This window comes from Canis aureus, chromosome 1 (genome assembly GCF_053574225.1).
Source record: "Canis aureus isolate CA01 chromosome 1, VMU_Caureus_v.1.0, whole genome shotgun sequence".
NCBI lineage: Eukaryota > Metazoa > Chordata > Mammalia > Carnivora > Canidae > Canis > Canis aureus.
Window position 1 is genome coordinate 11,456,002 of NC_135611.1, and position 20,185 is coordinate 11,476,186.

General features: G+C 32.6%; 1 protein-coding gene across 2 annotated transcripts in view; it reads left to right on the forward strand.

Annotated features, from left to right (window-relative positions):
• Positions 1–20,185, forward strand: part of CDH19 (cadherin 19) — a 94,396-nt gene that overhangs the window by 15,997 nt on the left and 58,214 nt on the right. For both annotated transcript variants that reach the window (XM_077886541.1, XM_077886525.1), the window contains exons 2-3: positions 7,197–7,498; positions 10,751–11,045. In XM_077886541.1, coding sequence (XP_077742667.1) covers positions 7,304–7,498; positions 10,751–11,045 — 490 coding nt within the window. In that variant the 5' untranslated portion in view covers positions 7,197–7,303. The remainder of the gene's footprint in view (positions 1–7,196; positions 7,499–10,750; positions 11,046–20,185) is intronic.

A 20,185-nucleotide genomic window follows, 5' to 3' on the forward strand; every position in this document is an offset into this window, starting at 1 on the left:
AATTTTTATTTACTTATGATAGTCACACACACACACACAGAGAGAGAGAGGCAGAGACATAGGCAGAGGGAGAAGCAGGCCCCATGCACCGGGAGCCCGACGTGGGACTCGATCCCGGGTCTCCAGGATTGCGCCCTGGGCCAAAGGCAGGCGCTAAACCGCTGCACCACCCAGGGATCCCACAAGGTTTTAAATGGATTTACACAAATATACAGTACCCTTTGAGGCATTGTCTATAACATAAAAAAATTAGACTTTGAAGTTAGTCTGTAACCTGTCACCAACCCACCCATGCCACTGCTCTAACAGTAATTATAAAGGGACTTATGGGATAAAAGAGGACTTTTAAGAGACATTTCAAAACCTCCACTTTTTTTCCTTTTAGAAATATATAACTCCTTGAATTAAGAGAGAAAAGAATCCCTAAATACTTCCCCTGTAATAATTTAACCACTCACAGCTCCAAGAGCTGCATTTTACTATTTGTTTCACACTGAAGTTTTATAAAATTTGCTTGCTTCACACATTTGGATCTTGATATCAGAAGTTAGATGTGCTTGTTTGAGTAAAGAACAAACTGAGGATTGCTGGAGGGGAGGTAGGTGGTGCATGGGCTAGATGGGGGATAGGCATTTAGGAGGGCAGTTGTTGGGATGTGCATTAAGTGTTATATGTAAGCGATGAATCACTAAATTCTACTCCTGAAATCAATACTACAGTATATGTTAACTAACTAGAATTCTTAAAATACTTAAAAATATAAAAAATATATTGACAAAGAGAAATGTTTTACCTTACTTTTAAGTAGAATTTTAGAAACCATAATTTTGAGAGTTTTCCTTTATTCCCCAAGCTTTAGAACTTCCCGACCATTGCAAATTATTAGTCTTTTGATACATCATTTTGACCAAGCCACTCACAGTTTTCTAAAGATGGAGACGTTATATTAATTGCCATCTGTTTTTCTCTGTGAGAAGCTCCTTAGTTGAGCTTAGTTTTAGCTTTCCAAAGCCTTCCAGAATATATTATATTTTTATAAGTTTTCACAGATGGAATAATTATCTTTATGTAACCAAGAGGAGGTCATAGAAAAGACAATTCATAATTAGATTCAGTTACAAACTGTATAAGTGCATAGATTATAATATTTTTCATCCCTTAAGTCATAATTAGTCTTCTTTGAAAGCATAATTGTTCTGAGTCACACTGGGATCATTTTCAGCCTATATACGTCCATGCAATATCACATATTATTTCAAGCATGACAATGTTTATTTGTCATAGTCACATAGTCATGCTAGAAAAAAATGACATTTAAATCATTTGAAAATACGTGTGGAACACATGCATTAGGGGACATGTATCCTACACTATTTGTAGTAGTTATTTAAAAAGTCTTTTTTAATATGTGTGTTGTTTGAAGAAATAACAGTAGCTGAATATTTAAAGTTTAGAAATAAGTCATTAGATCTCCCCCCTGCACTTATAGGTAGCTATTTTTGCGTAGTTCAAAACACTTACTTAACACTTAATGTGTGTCAGACAGTATCTAGGCACATTAACTCATTTAATAAGATAATTCCATGGGATAGGCACCAATGCTAACCTCATTTTTCAAATGAAATGAGTAGGTACCCAGAGGTCAAACCTTTTGTTAGATCATACAGCTAGTGGGTGGCAGTTCTTCCGTGACCCCTCACTCCACCAAGCTGCCTATGGAACATTTCATCTCAACAAATTTGGGAGGGTAACCCCAGAGAGGTAGTTAGTAGTGATCTCTTGATCTTCACTATGGTACTAAATAAACTTTGCTTTCATAAAATAGTTTGATAATTTTTATATAATTATGTGTAGACATGTATTAAATATTAAAACATGTAATTTAGATGAGGAAAATTTTAATTCATTTAGAATTTCTCGATGCAGGTATCTGCATTTGAGGGCATCCTCTTTCAGGCCTTCTCTGCATTTGTCAACTTTTTGTTTTTTTCTAAATTAGTAGAATCATTTTCTTTGTATTTATTTCTTTCACCTAACAAAGTGTTACAGCCATATTCCTATAACATTAAGTGCCTTTACAACACCACACTTAATGGCTGAGTAACATTATGTTAATACGAATTTTGAAATTTGTTTTTATTCACTTGTTTCTTTGTTAATTGTAAGACCAGTTTTCTGTGTCTCTCCAAAAGAATAGTTTTAAAGTGTTCAGGGAATTCCTGGCGTGTTTAAGTTATACAGTGAAACTAAAAGCGTGGATAAATATATCTGGATTTACCTCCTGGAATGATGAAGTGATGTTAGAATACTTTAGATATTAGAAATAAATTATTGCTTTCTTTTTCTTTTTTTTTTTTTGCTTTCTTTTTCTATGTTATTTATTTTTACAAGAACATTAAGAGCAAAAGATTTTGCTAAAGAAAATATTTTACAGGTTTGACTGCAATCACACAGGAAAAATAAGGTAAGAAATAGTGTGTGGACATGCAATGGCCAAATTAAAATCATCATTACTAAAGTGGCAAAGATATAATTAACTCCTATACAGATTAATTGCATTGGCAACGTATAATGAAGGATACTATCCAAAAAGCATTTTAGGCAAATCTTCAGTGCAGAAGCAGGTAGTGATTTAGCCTTGAAATAATGAGAAATCGTGTTTTGGTAACTTGTGGAAGGCGGAAAATAGTGGGATACCAGATTTTTTAAAGTGATATTTTGCCAGTGGGTGTTTCATCAACTGGAACCTGTCTCTTCTCATTCGGGAATATTTTCACATTCAGGCTCAATTTTGTCAATGCTTAGCACTGAATACAGTGCTTATTAATCCACAGTCCTCTCCACCGCTGAGAACAGAGTTCACACTAGCCAGCTCAGGGATGAAATGGCACTTTTTACTCCACATCTTAGGACCTCTCACAGTGAGTAGGGAAGGCTGTAATGCCAGAGGGGACTTGAGAGGCTTTTACACAGGGATTCTGACTTTATATTGCTTTAGTGGTAGCACAATGCTATCATTTGTGCCAGTAAATATGTAAAATATATGTTTAACGAGAGTTTATAAATGGGATAGAGAAAGATTGTTTTGCATTCTATGTCTACAGAGAACGAGTTGGCACATGGTTTATTACAAATTTTAGTCCAGAAATATTGTTTCTTCTCACTTATGTATGCAAGCTATATCCACGCACATTTCTTTCTATATTTCCTATTAGCGATTCTGAGAAAGCCATTTAAAAGCCTTTATGTATGGTGTCACTCTATGAGGATGCCAAGTTTCACTTGATTTTTAAAAAGATCACAAATAGGATTAAGTTTCTATATTTATCCCATCCATGTTTTCCTAGCTTCAACTTTTATCTTCCTCCATACAGACACCAAATCCACCATTCTGACTTTTTCTTCCCTGTATTTGACCTCAAGAATCTTTAGAACAAGGGGAGAAAATGTTCTAAAAGGAGATAATAGAAAACATTTTATTATGTCTACTTTCAAGACTGGTTCAGACATTAAAGTGCAATTTCTATGTATTTAATCCATCTAAATAAGGTGAACTATCAGTGACAGATATCATGCATGTAGTTAGATATCTACATGTTTTCTTTCTTCCATTCAGTAAAACACAGCATATATTCCATGCCCTTAAGTCTGTATTTCCAGTCTTACTTCTACTGGTAAATATCTATTTGTTACTAGACAGATCACTTAATATGCCTCAATATAAATTTCTTCATATGTGAAGGTAATACATTACAGACAATACATTTTCTAATATTAAAATTATATAATCCTATTTGGATATAATATCTTGATGCATTTTTTAAAAATATTTATTTATTTATGATAGTCACACAGAGAGAGAGAGAGGCAGAGACATAAGCAGAGGGAGAAGCAGGCTCCATGCACCGGGAGCCCGACGTGGGATTCGATCCTAGGTCTCCAGGATCGCGCCCTGGGCCAAAGGCAGGCGCCAAACCGCTGCACCACCCAGGGATCCCTTTGATGCATTTTATAATAGTGTTATTCAAATATTATTTTGTAATTTTGTGTTAATAGAAATGTCACTTAATTTTTGTATGTTAAGTATCTTGAAATATATATTTTCAAAATATGCAATTAAATATAGTGCACTCTATATTTTATTTAATATTTTTAAATATGGCTAGTTATTGGCAATGAGGTTAAATCTAAACAAATTAACATGAGACACACTGTTAGCATTTTTTCCATATTGAAATATTTTGCATGCTTATATCCATACATTCAATTCATCTAACTGGAAAACATAACCAGGATTGCAGATGCAGGGTGGAAATGCCATTGCTTTTTTTTTTTTCTAGGGCCCTTTTTAGACTAATTGATAGCATTTTTCCTTATTAGCTCAGACTCTGCCTGAATATTTCTCAGTCTGGCACTGCTGACAGCTGTCAACACTCTTCAATCAGAAGTGGACCATTATTTGAAACATTTTTTCCCTTCCCCTGAAATGTATGACCATTATAGACAATTTGGCATCTAGAAGAGTATAAACAAAGCCATAATATTTCAGAATTTAGACATACCTACTTCTACCATTTTTGTTTGTGTATTCAAATAAAAGGATACTCCTATCTGCTTTGTAATGATTTAGGATTGTAAAATAATGATAGTTTAACTTTTAATTTTAAATTTAATTGTAAAATATTTCAGTTATATGCTTATTCTGAAAAAAATCTAACATATGGTAGAAAAATCACTCGGATTTAATGAGTGTTATTATCTGGCATATTTACTTGAGATTGTTTAGAGGGAGAAAAATGTGACAGATATTTCCAAACTTCAATCTTTAAGCCATTTTCTCTCCCTACTAACATGGTAATTACCATAATAAATTTTGTATATCATTTTTCTTTTCCTAGACTTACTTTACAGAATCTATGATGACAAAAGTTTTATATGGCACCATCTTATAGTTTTGAGACATTTTATAATTGGTATCCTATAGTACTCTGATTTGAACTTTATTTTTCCATATATAGTTTCCAAATTACCGAATTTATATTTGCCTCACGGGGACAAATGTGAAACTTTCTCTAGGTATAAAGCAGTAAAAAATTAGCTGTTAGTTTATAGATTCAACTAATTTTTAAATTTAGTAGATTTGGCAAAACTATTCCTCAAAATGATTGTTCAAATTTTCAATTTCATCAGCATTGTATAGGGGTTCTGTTTTTTTGTGTGTTCTCATCAATAGTTGATATTAAACTATTTAATTATTTTTGTCCACCATGGTGATTTGAAAAATACAGAATAAATTGCTATTTTTGTTATAATTTATAAATTTAAAATTTATAAATTTTAAACACAGGGGAAGAATAAAATAATAGCTATGCAAGTGCTCATGACCCAATTTCAAAAATTAATTATCAAGCCTTTGCCTCATGGTTCCTACTGTTTCTGAAATGTTTTTAAAAAAATTCTAGATGTCATGTTATTTCCAATACCAACATGCTTCAGTATACATGACCAAAAGTAGGGTATGTAACTTATATAACCACAAAGAAACTTCTGTAACTAACAAAATCCATAATATTTTCTATCATCTCAAGATACTGAATCACCATATTGGAACTTTACAAATTCATGAAAAAATATAAATATAAAAATAAATTTGTACAAATTAAGTTCTAGACAATGTTCTGATTTTATACTTGTTCTTGTATGTTTAAAATATCTTTTAATCTAGAGCAATATCTTCCCTAAAACTCCTCACTTCTTTTCTAGATGAATGAAAATATCATAATAGAAAATGACACAAATGCATTACCCAACATTATAATTATACTTTATACTACTGTTAGTGAGAGTTTTACATGTTTATTTTTTGTTTTACATATTTATACAAAATAGCTTTCTCCTTAGAAAACTGAACTTATTTTGAATATTTTCAATATTTACTATCAAAGGTATATTTTAGCAATTTCTAAGCAACAGACATTATTTGAATTTCAAACTCTCAACATAAAGATGAGATTCATCTTCAATTTTCACCTCAGTTGAATTTCCTCATGGTCTTCCTTGCAGGAACTCAGAGATACCATGGAATCCTGATTTATGACAATGTGTCCTTTCTTATTTAGGTATTTTTAATGACTCTTTCTAACAAGAGTCAAAGACCTAAAATATCTCTTGGAGGTTGTTCAAAAATACGTGGAGAAGATTCAACGTGAGATTGTAGAGAAAACTAACAGTAACAGGGATCTGGCTTTTCTGTCGATTATGTAGTATTAAACTACATCGTAGATCTGACAAAATTATTTTTCTTCATAAGTCCCAAACAAACAAATCCAATTTGATTATATGGAAGTGCTAAGTCAGTGTGTTAAATGCAAAGCTATTCAATTTCCTATAAGGGGGAGAATTACCGATCATTTCAAAGAGAGTTGGCATGATCAATATCAGATAAATGGAAAGTTTTACATGTAAAATTCAGCGGTTGAAGTTTCTCTTTTAAGATTTCAATAATAGAAGATATCTTTTATCTCCATCTTATATATTATAAATGATCAGCCATTTTTTCCCAGGCACTATATTTTGCATTTATTTCCTAAAAATAGTATCATCTCTTTGTTAGATGAAAAGCATTTCTATTCATATGTTTCATAATATAAAATGGTAAATATCTTACATGGGCTTTCTATTCACAGTGTGTTTTATAACATCAGTATAACTGATTATAAATCCCCCAGGTTTCAAACTGAATTGTCATTTTGTCTATTTAATACTAGATAAAAATAATATAAATTGGGAAATTGGATTAGGAAATTTATTGTTATTTAAAAAAGGAGAAAGGTCACATTTTTTCCTTTGGACTGACTATTGAGTTTTACAGAGATAGAATGGAAGAAGTAAGCAGGTTAAATTAAAGGAAAAGAAAAATCTATCTCAGTGTCAGCTATCAATCAAGGAGATTGCCAGACCAACTTTTCAACCTTCAGGCAGATTTATGGCTACAGCTTAAAATGGACAAGACTTGACTAGAAGTTTCCAATTATACAATTCAAATTATTGCTGAGCTACAAAATACAACTAGCTTAATTGGAGGATAAATGTATATTCCTTTTTTATGATTGCAAAAGTTGTACCCCTTCTTTGGCAATTATGTAAGAAAATGTTATTTTTAAATGTAAAATTTTGTTTTGTTTCCTGTTCTTTAGGACTATGAAAGATACCTAAGACTTAAAAAGATTCAAAGAAACATACAATTTTTGTTTGCAACTACTTTTTCCTCTGAAGAATACCAGTTGGAATAAAAAAAAGCAGAATGAATTATTGCTTCCTGCTACCTTTAATGTTGGGAATTCCTCTCATATGGCCTTGCTTTACAGCGTCAGAAAGCTCTAAAACAGAAGAAGTTAAGCACCAAGCGGGTTCTCATTTAAGAGTGAAGCGTGGTTGGATGTGGAACCAGTTTTTTGTACCAGAGGAAATGAATAAGACTGATTATCACATTGGTCAGGTACTGATTTTATGAAGGTGTTACAGGAAATAACATTATATAACTCTAAATGAATGGGTTGAGGAAGTTTTAGGGCATTGGATGAATTCTACATTTCCTCAGGGGAACCCTTAGAAAGCTTCAGACATGGGCCTAATTAAATGTTTCAGATTTTCAAGCATGTAAAATATTTGCAAAATGTGAGGAAGAAGAAAAGCTCTGATTTTCAAATTTCACCTTTGTCTCTCACATGGAAATACAGCCCGTATTTATCAGCATCTGGAAATTTGATGGTGTTATTTTTGGTAATGGATCAAAGCAACCACACTGAGAATAATAACATTTACCAACAGTATTTAGCCTGATTTTCTATTATGCTCAGTAGGTGTTGATTTACCCATCATTAATTTTTCATGAAGCAGATTAATACCAAATCCTTTACAGCTAAGTAGCTTCAAGAGCCTACACACTTCATTTGATTATGAAGTATAAAGAATAATTATCTTTACTTTCTTGTAAGAATATATATATATTTTTTTAAATACATATTTTAAATTTCCTTAGTGAGATAGAGAATCTCCTATTTATGTTTTTGGTTTTTATTATTATTCAATTTTCCTTAAACAGAGGTAATTACAATTCCATGTCCTTTTCTGTGAGGATCTTTCTCTAGATGAATGATCTGAAATAAGTTTAACCGCTAATTAACTGGCACTAAAATTTAATTGGGCCCAAAGGGTGAAGCACTCAAAATTCATTAACTCCCATTTCCTAGCCCTTTCAGGAAAGCCACCGTGTTAGTGTGATGTCCACATTCCAAAGGAGTTCATCTATCCCATCCAGCAAATGTACACATGTATGTTCCACTGAAGGCTTAGATGAGGATCTTAGGCAAACAGATTTCAAACCTTTGTATATGTATGTGTGCCTGCTATGAGTCATATTTCTCATCTTTTTATTCTCTAAGATGACTGCAGGTAAATCAGAGGCAGGGTGGCACAAATGAGGTCCATAGTTAAGTGTTTGCTAGTGAACTGAGTCTCTGTAGCCACATTTACCGTGAACTCCACAGAGCACCATCTGCTCTCCCATCAATGAGCGGGGTGACAGACTAACAGAGCCTGGTGGCTTCTAGTGAATAAGGCTCTCCAGGGAAGTGCATCAATACAATCAGAGCAGAGACTACCTCCCTGGCTGACTGTCACATTTTCCAGTTTTTGTTTTTGTGCTCCGGGCACATCTCCTGTTTTCTTCCTTTCACAGAGTGATTGGTTTTGCCTATTTCTTTCATTCTGTAAAAATACTTAGGAAAATATCCTAACAGATGGTTTCCCCTGAAACAATGTCATCAGTCTTAAATAACATACAGATAGCTGGTTTAAAAGAGAGTAATAATGAATATTTAGGTGTTGTAATTAAAGAACTGGTAAAAATAAAAATGTAGCTAATGTGTCCAAGATGACTTTCTTTTTGAACTATATGTTAACAGAGATTAAGTTTGCAAAGCACAGTTAAAAAAAAAAAAAGGCATATTGACTTGCCAAATCAATAGTTAATTGCCTAGTTGAAAAAAATATTTTTGAATAGAAATATAGAAAATATCATTAATACAGAATTTGTGAAATTAAAATGTGTTTAACTTATGTGTTTTGTGACATTAAGTGGCTCGTGTTTAAAAAGTAAGTTAATGTATATATGTATATATACACACATATATATATATATTGCCTTAAATCTGAGTCCTAAAAAGATTAAGTTCACTGATCTATGAACATTATACTGTGCATATACTTGGAATACATTTATTCATTACTAAACTTGATTTATCATCATTCTAATATTGAATGAAATTTTTATACCATAATCAAAATTATATTTGAAAAACATAAGCCATAACTTGACTTTCGTTTGATATACTTATTGGAAGGGACATTTGTTTCCCTTAATATATTATTAGAAATTTGTAGAAATTTCTTTTTTTTACTATGAGTAATGAAGAATTATCAAATTAAAAGAGCTATAGCTCTTTTATTATCTCTTTATTATTATTCCCAATCTGTTTCTTTCAATGAATAGCAGTTTTATTCAACATATTATTAAAATAAGTTGTTTTAGATGTCTTCAAATGTTCTATCAAATCACATAGAAATGTATTAATTGGTCTGTTGTACCTTGAGCTATCAAAAAAGTTATGAATTTATTTAAGACTGTAGGTCTTTGATTACCTTTGTAAATTTTCAGAGAAGCTCTTACTTTGAAGAAGGACATATTCATAAATTATGAATCAAGAAAATTGTGTATTCACAAGAATTAGAGGATCATGGCATACTTCTCTTTATGGAAAACCAATTTAGATATGAAAAACCAGCCAACCAATGCTACCTGTATCATAATAACCCTTGTTTTTATATATAATATTCAAAATTCCATTAACACTATGAATGAACAAATTTGCTTTGCTTTTAAAAAAAATAGTAAAAAATAAAAATAGTGAGGGCACAAGAAGAAAAGATATATTTGAGAATTGAATAGAATATGTTGGAAAGAAAGAGATCTAATTTGGCAAAACTCAGAGCAGTAGAGACTCTGGGGTTAGGGCCTCTGTTGTCCAAACCATAAACCTATGCAAATATCATGACTCTGTGAAAGTTTTAAAAAATTTCAGTCTCTCTCTGTATAAATGATTATATCAATAATATATTTCTCATGATGTAATAAGGATTAATTGGAAAATCACATATAAAGCAACTTGTAGATTTTATGGCATCTTATAAATGCTAACATGGATGACTGAGGCTCTTCTTATCTTCTCAACATGCTCCCTATTTTCTTGGTAATATTTTCATATTTCCTATGTGTTTTTAGCCTAGAGACAGAACATCATTGTTTAAATTTATCCTATCTGTCTCTAGGTCCCAATCTAATACAAATATTTGAGAGTATGGTTTCAGTGACTAAGAATAAACATGAAACAACTTTGTCGTGCATAATTTATGTAAGGTACTTTGTTTTTCAATTATTGTAGTGTCTAATTAGAATAATCTATTTACAGTAATAAATTTGTATAATGATTTACATTGAAATTTCAGACTCATATGCCTGATGATAAGATTTAATCTTAAAATTAATATTTTACCTGATTTAATATACTGTGGGAATTATATGGAGTTATTAACTTGGGGAAAAATTAAAAGACATGAAAATAAAATCGTTAAAATTGATTTGTCCATTTAACATGTCTGGAAACTAAATTATCCCTCTTTGTACTTGCAGCTAAGATCTGATCTAGACAATGGAAACAACTCTTTCCAGTACAAGCTTTTGGGAGCTGGAGCTGGAAGTATTTTTGTCATTGATGAGAGAACAGGTGACATATATGCCATCCAGAAGCTTGATAGAGAGGAACGATCCCTCTACACTCTAAGAGCCCAGGTAATAGACAGCACTACTGGAAGGGCTGTGGAACCTGAGTCTGAGTTTGTCATCAGAGTTTCGGATATCAATGACAATGAACCAAAATTCCTAGATGAACCTTATGAGGCCATTGTACCAGAGATGTCTCCAGAAGGTATTGCATATTAATTTACATCAAAGATATATTAACAATGACAACAGATTTAGAATTTTGAGCTTATGTTTTGGAAGTGAATTATTTAATTATTTACCACTTGTACTTCCTTCTACAAATGTGTTAAGTAAAATAATTTAAAAATCAGACTATCATTTAAATCTTATAAACGATGGTACTATATATTAATACATTATTTGTCTTCTCAAAATACTTGTCTTCAAGGCAATAAAAAAGCATTAAACAGGGCAGCCCTGGTGGCACAGCGGTTTAGTGCCGCCTGCACCCCAGGGTGTGATCCTGGAGACCCAGGATTGAGTCCCAAGTCCAGCTCCCTGCATGGAGCCTGCTCCTCCCTCTGCCTGGGTCTCTGCCTCTCTCTCTGTGTCTCTCCTGAATAAATAAATAAATAATCTTAAAAAAAAAGCGTTAAACATGTATGTTTTAGTGATTTATAAAATTCTTTCACTTAGTCATTTATTAGTTTCTCCATTTCAAAAATTTATTTTCCAAAACAAGATATAATTTTGCATCTTAAAAAAAGGCACATAAGGTCAACCTGAAAAATATGTAGGTGCAAGTAGTAGAAGCCAATTTGTAAGACACAAATACTATATGCATCAAAATCATGGAATATAGACTAAAAACAAAGTGGTTGAACACCTCTGTGCAACTGTATTTACTTTCAAAGTTCCTTTCAATTCCAATGTTATTTTTATAGATATTTTAAATATAATGCATATAGAAACAAGTGCTTTCCATATGACATAAGAACTGAAAGCACTGAAAATAAAAAAAAATGTGTTTCTAGTAGACAGGAAATTATGGTGTAGCTATGCAAAATTTGTCCAATCATTGAGCCAGAAAATTTTGATAGTACAATATATAATAAAATTAACTTCATAAAATTACTTAAGTGTGATAAATTCTATTCAGTAATGGTCATTTTTAATTATGCTAGCATGCTTTAAAATTGCTTTACCTAAACATTTGATTTATTAGCCACCAAATCTAAAAATGTATATTGTATTGTATATTTTTCTGATTCTTATTAACATTTCAAGAAGCAATTTAAAGACATCTTTCTACATGTGTTCAGAATATAGATCTTTGCGGCATAAACAAATTCAGCTGTGAATATATATCAGGACCAATTATCATTAGATGTAAATGACACGTTAATATTGTTCTATTTGGTAACTAGGCAATGAAATATTTCTTATTTCTACTCCATCCCCCTCCTCCTCATTCACTTCCTCATGCTACTCTTCTTCCTCTTAGACAGCATACAACATGGACCTAACATTTACTAGAAAAATTTTTGAATTGTAACTTTGGAAATAATTGCTAGTACGAAACTTATATTTTAGTTAAATCACACAAACAGTAACTATTTTAAATAAGTTGATATTTGATACTATATGTATAAAAGTTAATTATGGGTGAGGTATGATGATGATTAACTGACTGGAGGAAGTGGAGACATTTTAGGAGATGATATTTGATTTGAAGTTGATTACAAAGAGTCCAGTCATGTTATGTTCTAGGAAAATATTCCCATACAGTATCAGGAAGATTGCATATATTAATATGGGAGTTATTGTCCTATAGCAAACATGTAGGCATAGCAATATATGAGATTCCCATATAGACATGGCAATGAATGTAAGCAGAAAAAAAGCATGCAGGATGAGTTAACTGTTAAGCAAAAGGGGATTGACTGGTAAATTAGGATGATTGACCTTGGCCAGTGATGTGGGAAAAAGAAAGACATGAGAAGAAATGTTTCAAAGGAAGACATCCTGCAACCATATGGAATACTGCTGTGAGGTTAAATAAAATCAAGAAAATGTGGTGGCTTTTGCTTTGTCAAGCTGAAGGCTCCTAGTGATTTTGGTAAGAGTCATTCACTTGAATTTATGCAATTGCAATATTTTGGAGCTCATTCTGTTGCAAGAATGGATGGAAAAGAGGAGGTTACAATGAATTTAGCCAATTTCAAAAGATGTTATACTACAGGGAGAACATAGAGATGTGGGTAGAGAGAGATAAAGAAAGAGGATTTTTTGTTATCATTAATCATTTAAAAATATGAGAAGTTTAAAAGCACAGTTATGTACTATAGGGAATGATCCAAAAGAAAACTGTTTTCGAAGCAAAATAAGAGAGCTCTAACTATTTTTGAGAAGGGAAAGACCCATGGAATCTAGAGCAATAGTAGAGAAGACAGATTTGGGTAGGTTAACACTTTGGTTGATAATAACCAGTTAATAAGTGTTTCTATCCATTAGGTATGAGACAAAGGTAATAATTGAGAGCAAAAGGGGTAGATTTTTAGATAGAGAAAAGGGAAAAATAGCCATTTTTTATAGTTGGAGAGTTGAACCACAAAGGAATTGCAGTATGTGCAGTACAGTTTTTGCATCATGGCATTGAGTATAGTCACAGGACTGTGGGTTGATTCAACAAAGATCACAAAACATTGGTTTGTTCTATTTGGTGTTTGGCTAACGCAGATCTCTTTGCTTTGTAATTCAAGATTCATGTATGTATTAACCTAGTTAACTTGTGTAATTAAGTACATCCTGTAGGACTGCCCTCCGGCTTTGGGCCACGTATGGAATCATACTAAAATCAACAAGCATTTTTTATTCCTTTCAATGGGCGGAAGTGACCAACAGAAAAATAGTCAGCTGTTATTAGAAATGTTATCTTATATAGAAATAGAGGAATACCCCATTGCTCTGAAAACTATGGTGTAGATGGTTTCCCTATGAAGCATTCCTGTAATTATAAACTTTGTTTTGAAGAAATCAATATTATATGTGATTTTTCTGTTTTCCTAAATCTCAATATTTATATAATGAATAATATGAATTGTTTTACCTGAATATATAGTTAACTTTTCATGCTCTTCCCATATCATTGCCATTTTGTAAGGTCTTCAGTGTTGATCTTGCTTCCAAATACCCTACCCACCTATCTTATCCTTTACAAAGCAACAAGTGTGAACATTTTATTCTCTGTTGTCTTAAATATTTTATATTATATTGTAGTCAACTACCAATTATTATATTTGAATCTGTGCTTTGAAGTAGAATTAGGTAGAGTACTGAAAGGAATATCCATTTAAGGATGTCATCAGAAGAGAAAACCAAGAAAAGCACGAACTACTTGTTGCTTGTTGAATACATATTTATTTACAAGTAACAGTGGGCTTTTACTGAGTATATTTATATTAAAAATGCAATTACTTTCAAAACAAGAACTACCAAATATCCAAATGGATAAAGCATTGTTTTTCCACTTGTTGGTCTGGAATTACAAAATTATCTCTTTTCCACAAAAAAGTATAAGATCGAATAGGCTAGGAGTTACACAGTGCCTGAAGTTTGTGATGATTGAGTTAAAGAATGAGTACATGAATGGGTGAGAAGCTATAGATAAGGATGAGAGATAAACAGAGGATATTGGTGGATATAAAATCCAGGGAGAGTCTGTGGGTGTGAGTTGAGGCACAGAGTAACCTGAAGTGTTGCACGCAGTCTCTGAATAGTAATTCCTGAATTTTAAAATTTCCCAGTGCAGAACTTCTAGAAAATTTAAATTTCTAGAAACATATAACCTACTGAGAATGAATCATGAAAATCAGAGCAGACAGATTACTAGTAAGATTGAAACAGTAATTGAAAACATCCCAACAAACAAAAGTCCAGGACTAATTGGCTTCACTGGTAGGTTCTACTAAATATTTTAAAGAATTAATATTAATCCTTCTCAAACTCTTTCAAAAATGTGAAGAGGATAAAACTTTTCCTAATCATTTTGTAAGGTGGGCATTGCCCTGATACCAAAACCAGATAAGGACACCACAAAAAAAACTACAGGTCAATATCTCCTGTGAACATAAATGCAAAAATGATCACCAAAATTCTAAGAAGCCCAATTCAACAGCACATTAAAAAGATCACATACCATGATCAAGTGGGATTTAGCTCCAGGATGCAAGGATGGTTCAACAAAAGCAAATCAAACATGATGAAATATTGCCATTGATGACAACATGGGCATACCTTGAAGGCATTAAGCTAAGTGAAATAAGTAAGACAGATAAAGACAAATACTGTAAAATTTTAGTTATATGTGGACTAAAAAATAGTTAAACTCATAGAAACAGAGTAAAATGGTGGTTTCCTGGGACTGAGAGGTGGGGAAATGAGGAAATGTTGGTCAAAGGGAACAGAATTTTAGTCATAAGATGATGAAGGTCTGGAGGTAAAATATTTGGTATGATTTCCTTAACATTACTGTATTACATATTGGAAAGTTACTAAGACAATAGAACTTAACAGTTCTTACCACAAGAAGGTAAAATTCTAATTATGTGAAATGATGGATGTTAACTTTATTGTGATAATCATTTTTAATATGTTTGTGTGTATTAACCGTCACATTGTACACCTTAAACTTACACAATGCTATATATCAATGCAATCTCAAAGAGGCTTGAAGAAAAAGAAATTCACTTTCATAACCAAATAACACTAAATAACATATCACCCATTATTAAAAAGGGAGATTGAATTCAATTTATGAAAAACACAAGCAAATTTAGATGTCACTTTTTGAATCCATAAATTATAATAAGCATAAACATGAGCAGATATTTCTCTGAAAAATAAAAATCCTTAAAATACATCAAATTTGAAAATTATATTCGATGAAACTTATTTCTTTAGACATGTGACTTGAATGTGACTGAGATTGGGATGGATTAAACTCTCTGAATTCTCTCTGAACATATTGTTTGCTGTTTTAAACACAATCTATTTATTTGACTTAAATTCTCTCACATTATGAAAAGTAGAGGTGTCAAAATGTAACACAAGAATAATAAGAATGACCTAATTTTCAGGAGATGGTAGACAGTAAAAACAAAAAGAATATTTTGCACATTTAAGGTGGCAAGTGGGCAAATATAATATATTTCTTGAGTTTCACTTGCAAGTTCTAGGTTGTAAAGTAATTGCATTTCAAATATAAACACAGGAGGGGGGCGCCTGGGTGGCTCAGTGGTTGAGCATCTGCCTTTGGCTCAGGTCATGATCCTGGGGTCCTGGGATCGACTTCAACATCGGGCTCGGGCTCCCCACAAGGAGTCTGCTTCCACTGCCTATGCCTCTGCTTGTCTTTAGTCTCTCTCTCTCTCTATATATATATATGAGGGATGCGCCAATCCATCCCTGTAAATAAATAATAATGATCCTCAAACTGATAAAATAAGTTTCCAGGGTGAAAGAATGAGCAGATGCATGGATTAAAACCTTATGTTTATCATGAATTTGATCTCAGAAAATTATAATTTTACCAATTTACCTAATATATTTGTTTTAATGTCAGAAAAATCATGGACTCAGAGCCTAGGTCAAAATACTATTAGTTAATTTGAGCCTCTTTAAACTTGACCATTATACAATTCAACATTCTCTCAATAAAGTTGCTTCAGAGTAACCAAAGTGTACTTGCACTAAAACTGCATGTAAAAATAGCTTTCCTATTACAAATTTATATCTTATTCTAAGAAAAGCCTGTTTAATATTTTTATCACTGAAATTAACACAAAAAATTGCATACTAAAATAAATGAATCATTTTGAAATCTGCAGTTCAGATCTTGGCATTCAAACATATATTAAACTAAGATACAGTGTTTATTTAGTATTCTATAATGAATGGAAACTTTACATATAAAATGTTCTTGTCACAGGTTGCTGACTTCTCTATTGCCTGCACGATATCTAAATTAGTCTGCATATCAAAATTTATCACTCTTTTACATATTTATGGATGCCACCCATAATCACTAGAAAGAAGATAAAGCATTCAGTATGAAATATGAGATATCATTAAATAAAGTTTTGTTACTAATATTAAACCTAACATTTAAGCGAGAATCATTCAGTCCTCTGTATACTTGTGGTTAATATTAAAATCCATATAAATCAATATTGATGGAATTACACTCTTCTTACATTAGGTTTTACTCTTGATGGGAGTTTGTGTCTAATGTTTGGGAAATCATTATTCATGCTGTCAAAATGCTTTTGATCTTCAGAAATTTTATGTAGTTTTGTAAGTTTTAGCACTTATTAACAATGCCACAGGAAGTAGAATTTATATGTAATTTCTTACATGTAATAAATATTTTATCTTACATTAATATACCATTATCTCACTATAATTTTGTAACTTGTAGTCATAGCAAATGACATATACTGGCAAATTGCAGTTTCCAGTTCCCATAGTCTAGACTACTAATCTATGATTTTCCTCTCAAGAATTTGGTATGTTTATATCTTATGTTACCTACCTAATAATAAGCTTTTGCAATATAATATTACAGACAGAATGGGTGAAGTAAAATATTGTCTTAAATGTTTCATAAAGTCCTTCTGCAAAAAATAGCTTTAAAAATTCAGAATCTATATAGAAAAACAAAACTGATTTTAAATTTGCATTTATGTAAATCTCTCAGTAATATAGGCAAACAGTATCAACCATCAATGTAATAATAGAACCCAGGATTATTATCTTAAATATTACATTTGTATGTTTATTATTGGAACAAGTAAAGTGAGATATTTCTCTTATTAAGACATGATTCTGAGGGGCTCCTGGCTGCTTCAGTAAGTAGAGCATGCCACTCTTGATCTCTAGGTTGGGAGTTCCACCTCACATTGGGTGTGTAAACATTATTTAAATATAAAATCTTTAAAAAAACTATGCATGATTCTAAGAGAATAATTTTTTGTAGTTAAACTTTTGTTCATTCACTGGATAGATACAAATTGATTTAAGAGGATCTTTAGATTGCAAGAGTCTAATTACATATTCTCTTTTCATTTCTATCTCTGATCAAGCTATAATGACTCAACTCAGAGATGCATGCTGACTTTTGGACCTTTCAGTCAACAAAAGACAGTTTAGAAGCTGATGCCCTATTTTGGGTATGCACCCTAGCAACTGACTTTTTAGTAGATAACAGCAAATAAAAAGAGTGGACACTTCAGATAGGATGGCTTATTGCTAAGGATGCTAGATTGCCTTTGAAAGACAGTGACTTGGTCAATACCGTAACAGCATGTCATGTGTGTTCTAAACAATGCCCAAGGCAACTGCCAAAGGAGTCTGTGGCCACGCAATGGAGTTTCCAATTGTTGACAGGTTGGCAAATTGATTATATTGGCCCCCAGTGAGAATTTTAAACATGCCCAGTTTTGTGTGGAAACAGCTTCCCCTTGTCACTGTGTGAACCAGGCTGCCACTATTAGGGTCTTCGAGAAACTGAGTACTGTATATGGGTAGATCATGATCAAAGGTCTCATTTCAAAGGTCATGATATGCAAGGCCAGATTAAAGAATTTGATTTTAAATGGAGGTTCCATTGCCTCGGTAATGCATAAGAAGCAGGATTGGTAAAAAGAAAAAAAATGAAATATAAAGCAGCAGATTAAATTACTAACAAGTAAAACCACTTTGGCCCAGTGGACTAAAGTACTGTCCCAGGGTTTCATAGATTTGGAAGATCAACCAGTAGAGTCTGTTGCCCCATATGCCAGACTGGGGATGCTGGTGAGGCAGCCTGTACCCTAAAGGTATGGATTTTAGGGAAATCATCAACTGCCCCAATTCTGCACCTTGAATTATTGTTCTGTGCTTCTGAGAACACCAAGCCCCATCATGCCTGGGAAAAGAGTTATTTACTAGACTTTGCAATGAGATGTCCCACCAGGATGAGTGAGTCACTTCACACCTCTAGGTGAATGGAAACTATTCACTCCTCACTGGAATCCCATTGTGCTGCTGCAACTGAACCTGTTGAAGCAGAATATCCCTGGAATAGAATACATATACAATTACAAGAAAGGAGAAGATTTGGGTCCTGGTCTGGCGTATCCTACCCCCCCTCCCGTCCTTGGAATGTGGATTCCACTAGTGTTCTTCTCTCCCAGAAGCTGCCACAAGCACCCAGACTTGAGATAGAAATGCGGTGTTGAGGCTATTTGGATGGTATATATGACTGAAGCTTAATTAAGGTCTCTATAACTTTCAAGGCTTAGTGGACAGATCCTGAAAGTTAGTCATCTTACAGCCACCCAAAACAAGTCTCAAAAATCAGTTCTCTTGCTCAATACAGCTACCATCTACCAATCTAGAGTAAACTGCCTCTTTCTTTGGTTTTCTCCTGTTCTCCTTGTGAGGGGCCAGATCCAGATTATAGCTAAGAAGATATGGAAGATTTTGTGAACTAACAGTGATAAGATCTCCAGTTTTACTCAGGACAGCCATGTTTAATCCTATTTCTTTTCTGGCATTTTGTATGGAAAGCAGTTGGCCCTGATTTTTTATTGTTTAAAACATTATTAGTAGATGCATTATAATAAGCCAGAATAAACTTGGGGAACATCTAGTTCCATGGGGTGTGAGAAATAGTGTATGAGACATATGGGCATTGAGTAAAATGTCTCCTTTTAAGGCATGATTAAAATTGAAAGAGGGCTAATGATAAACCAGGGCACTGTTCATAAAAACAGAATTAAACTAAGAAGCTGATTAAATAATGCAAATACATGTGAAAAATATCTGTCTGGTGATAGATTTAATGTTAAAATAATCTATATGAAGCATTTTTCTTTAATGTACATATATGTCATTTGTCCTTTAGAAATAACTTTATTAGTAGCATAGTTTAAAGAAACTTTAATTTCTGATCCACTAATGTAGTTAAACCAACTTTGTCAGCTTTAGTGAGAGCACAATAAGGTGTTGATGAAACAAATGAAGAGGCTAAACAGGCTGGTTCATATGTGAAGCATGTACAATGCTTCATACATTGGTTGAGGAATGCACCATGAAAGGTAATATTCTACTAAATGCCATTTCAATAGTGTAAGAGCAACCCATCTAGGCTGACAAATGAGTATGTCTAATAAACAAAAACAGGGATTTGGATATTGGACAAATATCAGGTTATCAGTCACTCAATCCTGATAAATGTTGGCTTTTGTTTTCTTTTCTCCCTGATGTTATACAAAAAAATTCCTATTTTATGGAATTTTCATTATTCTGTTATATTTTTAT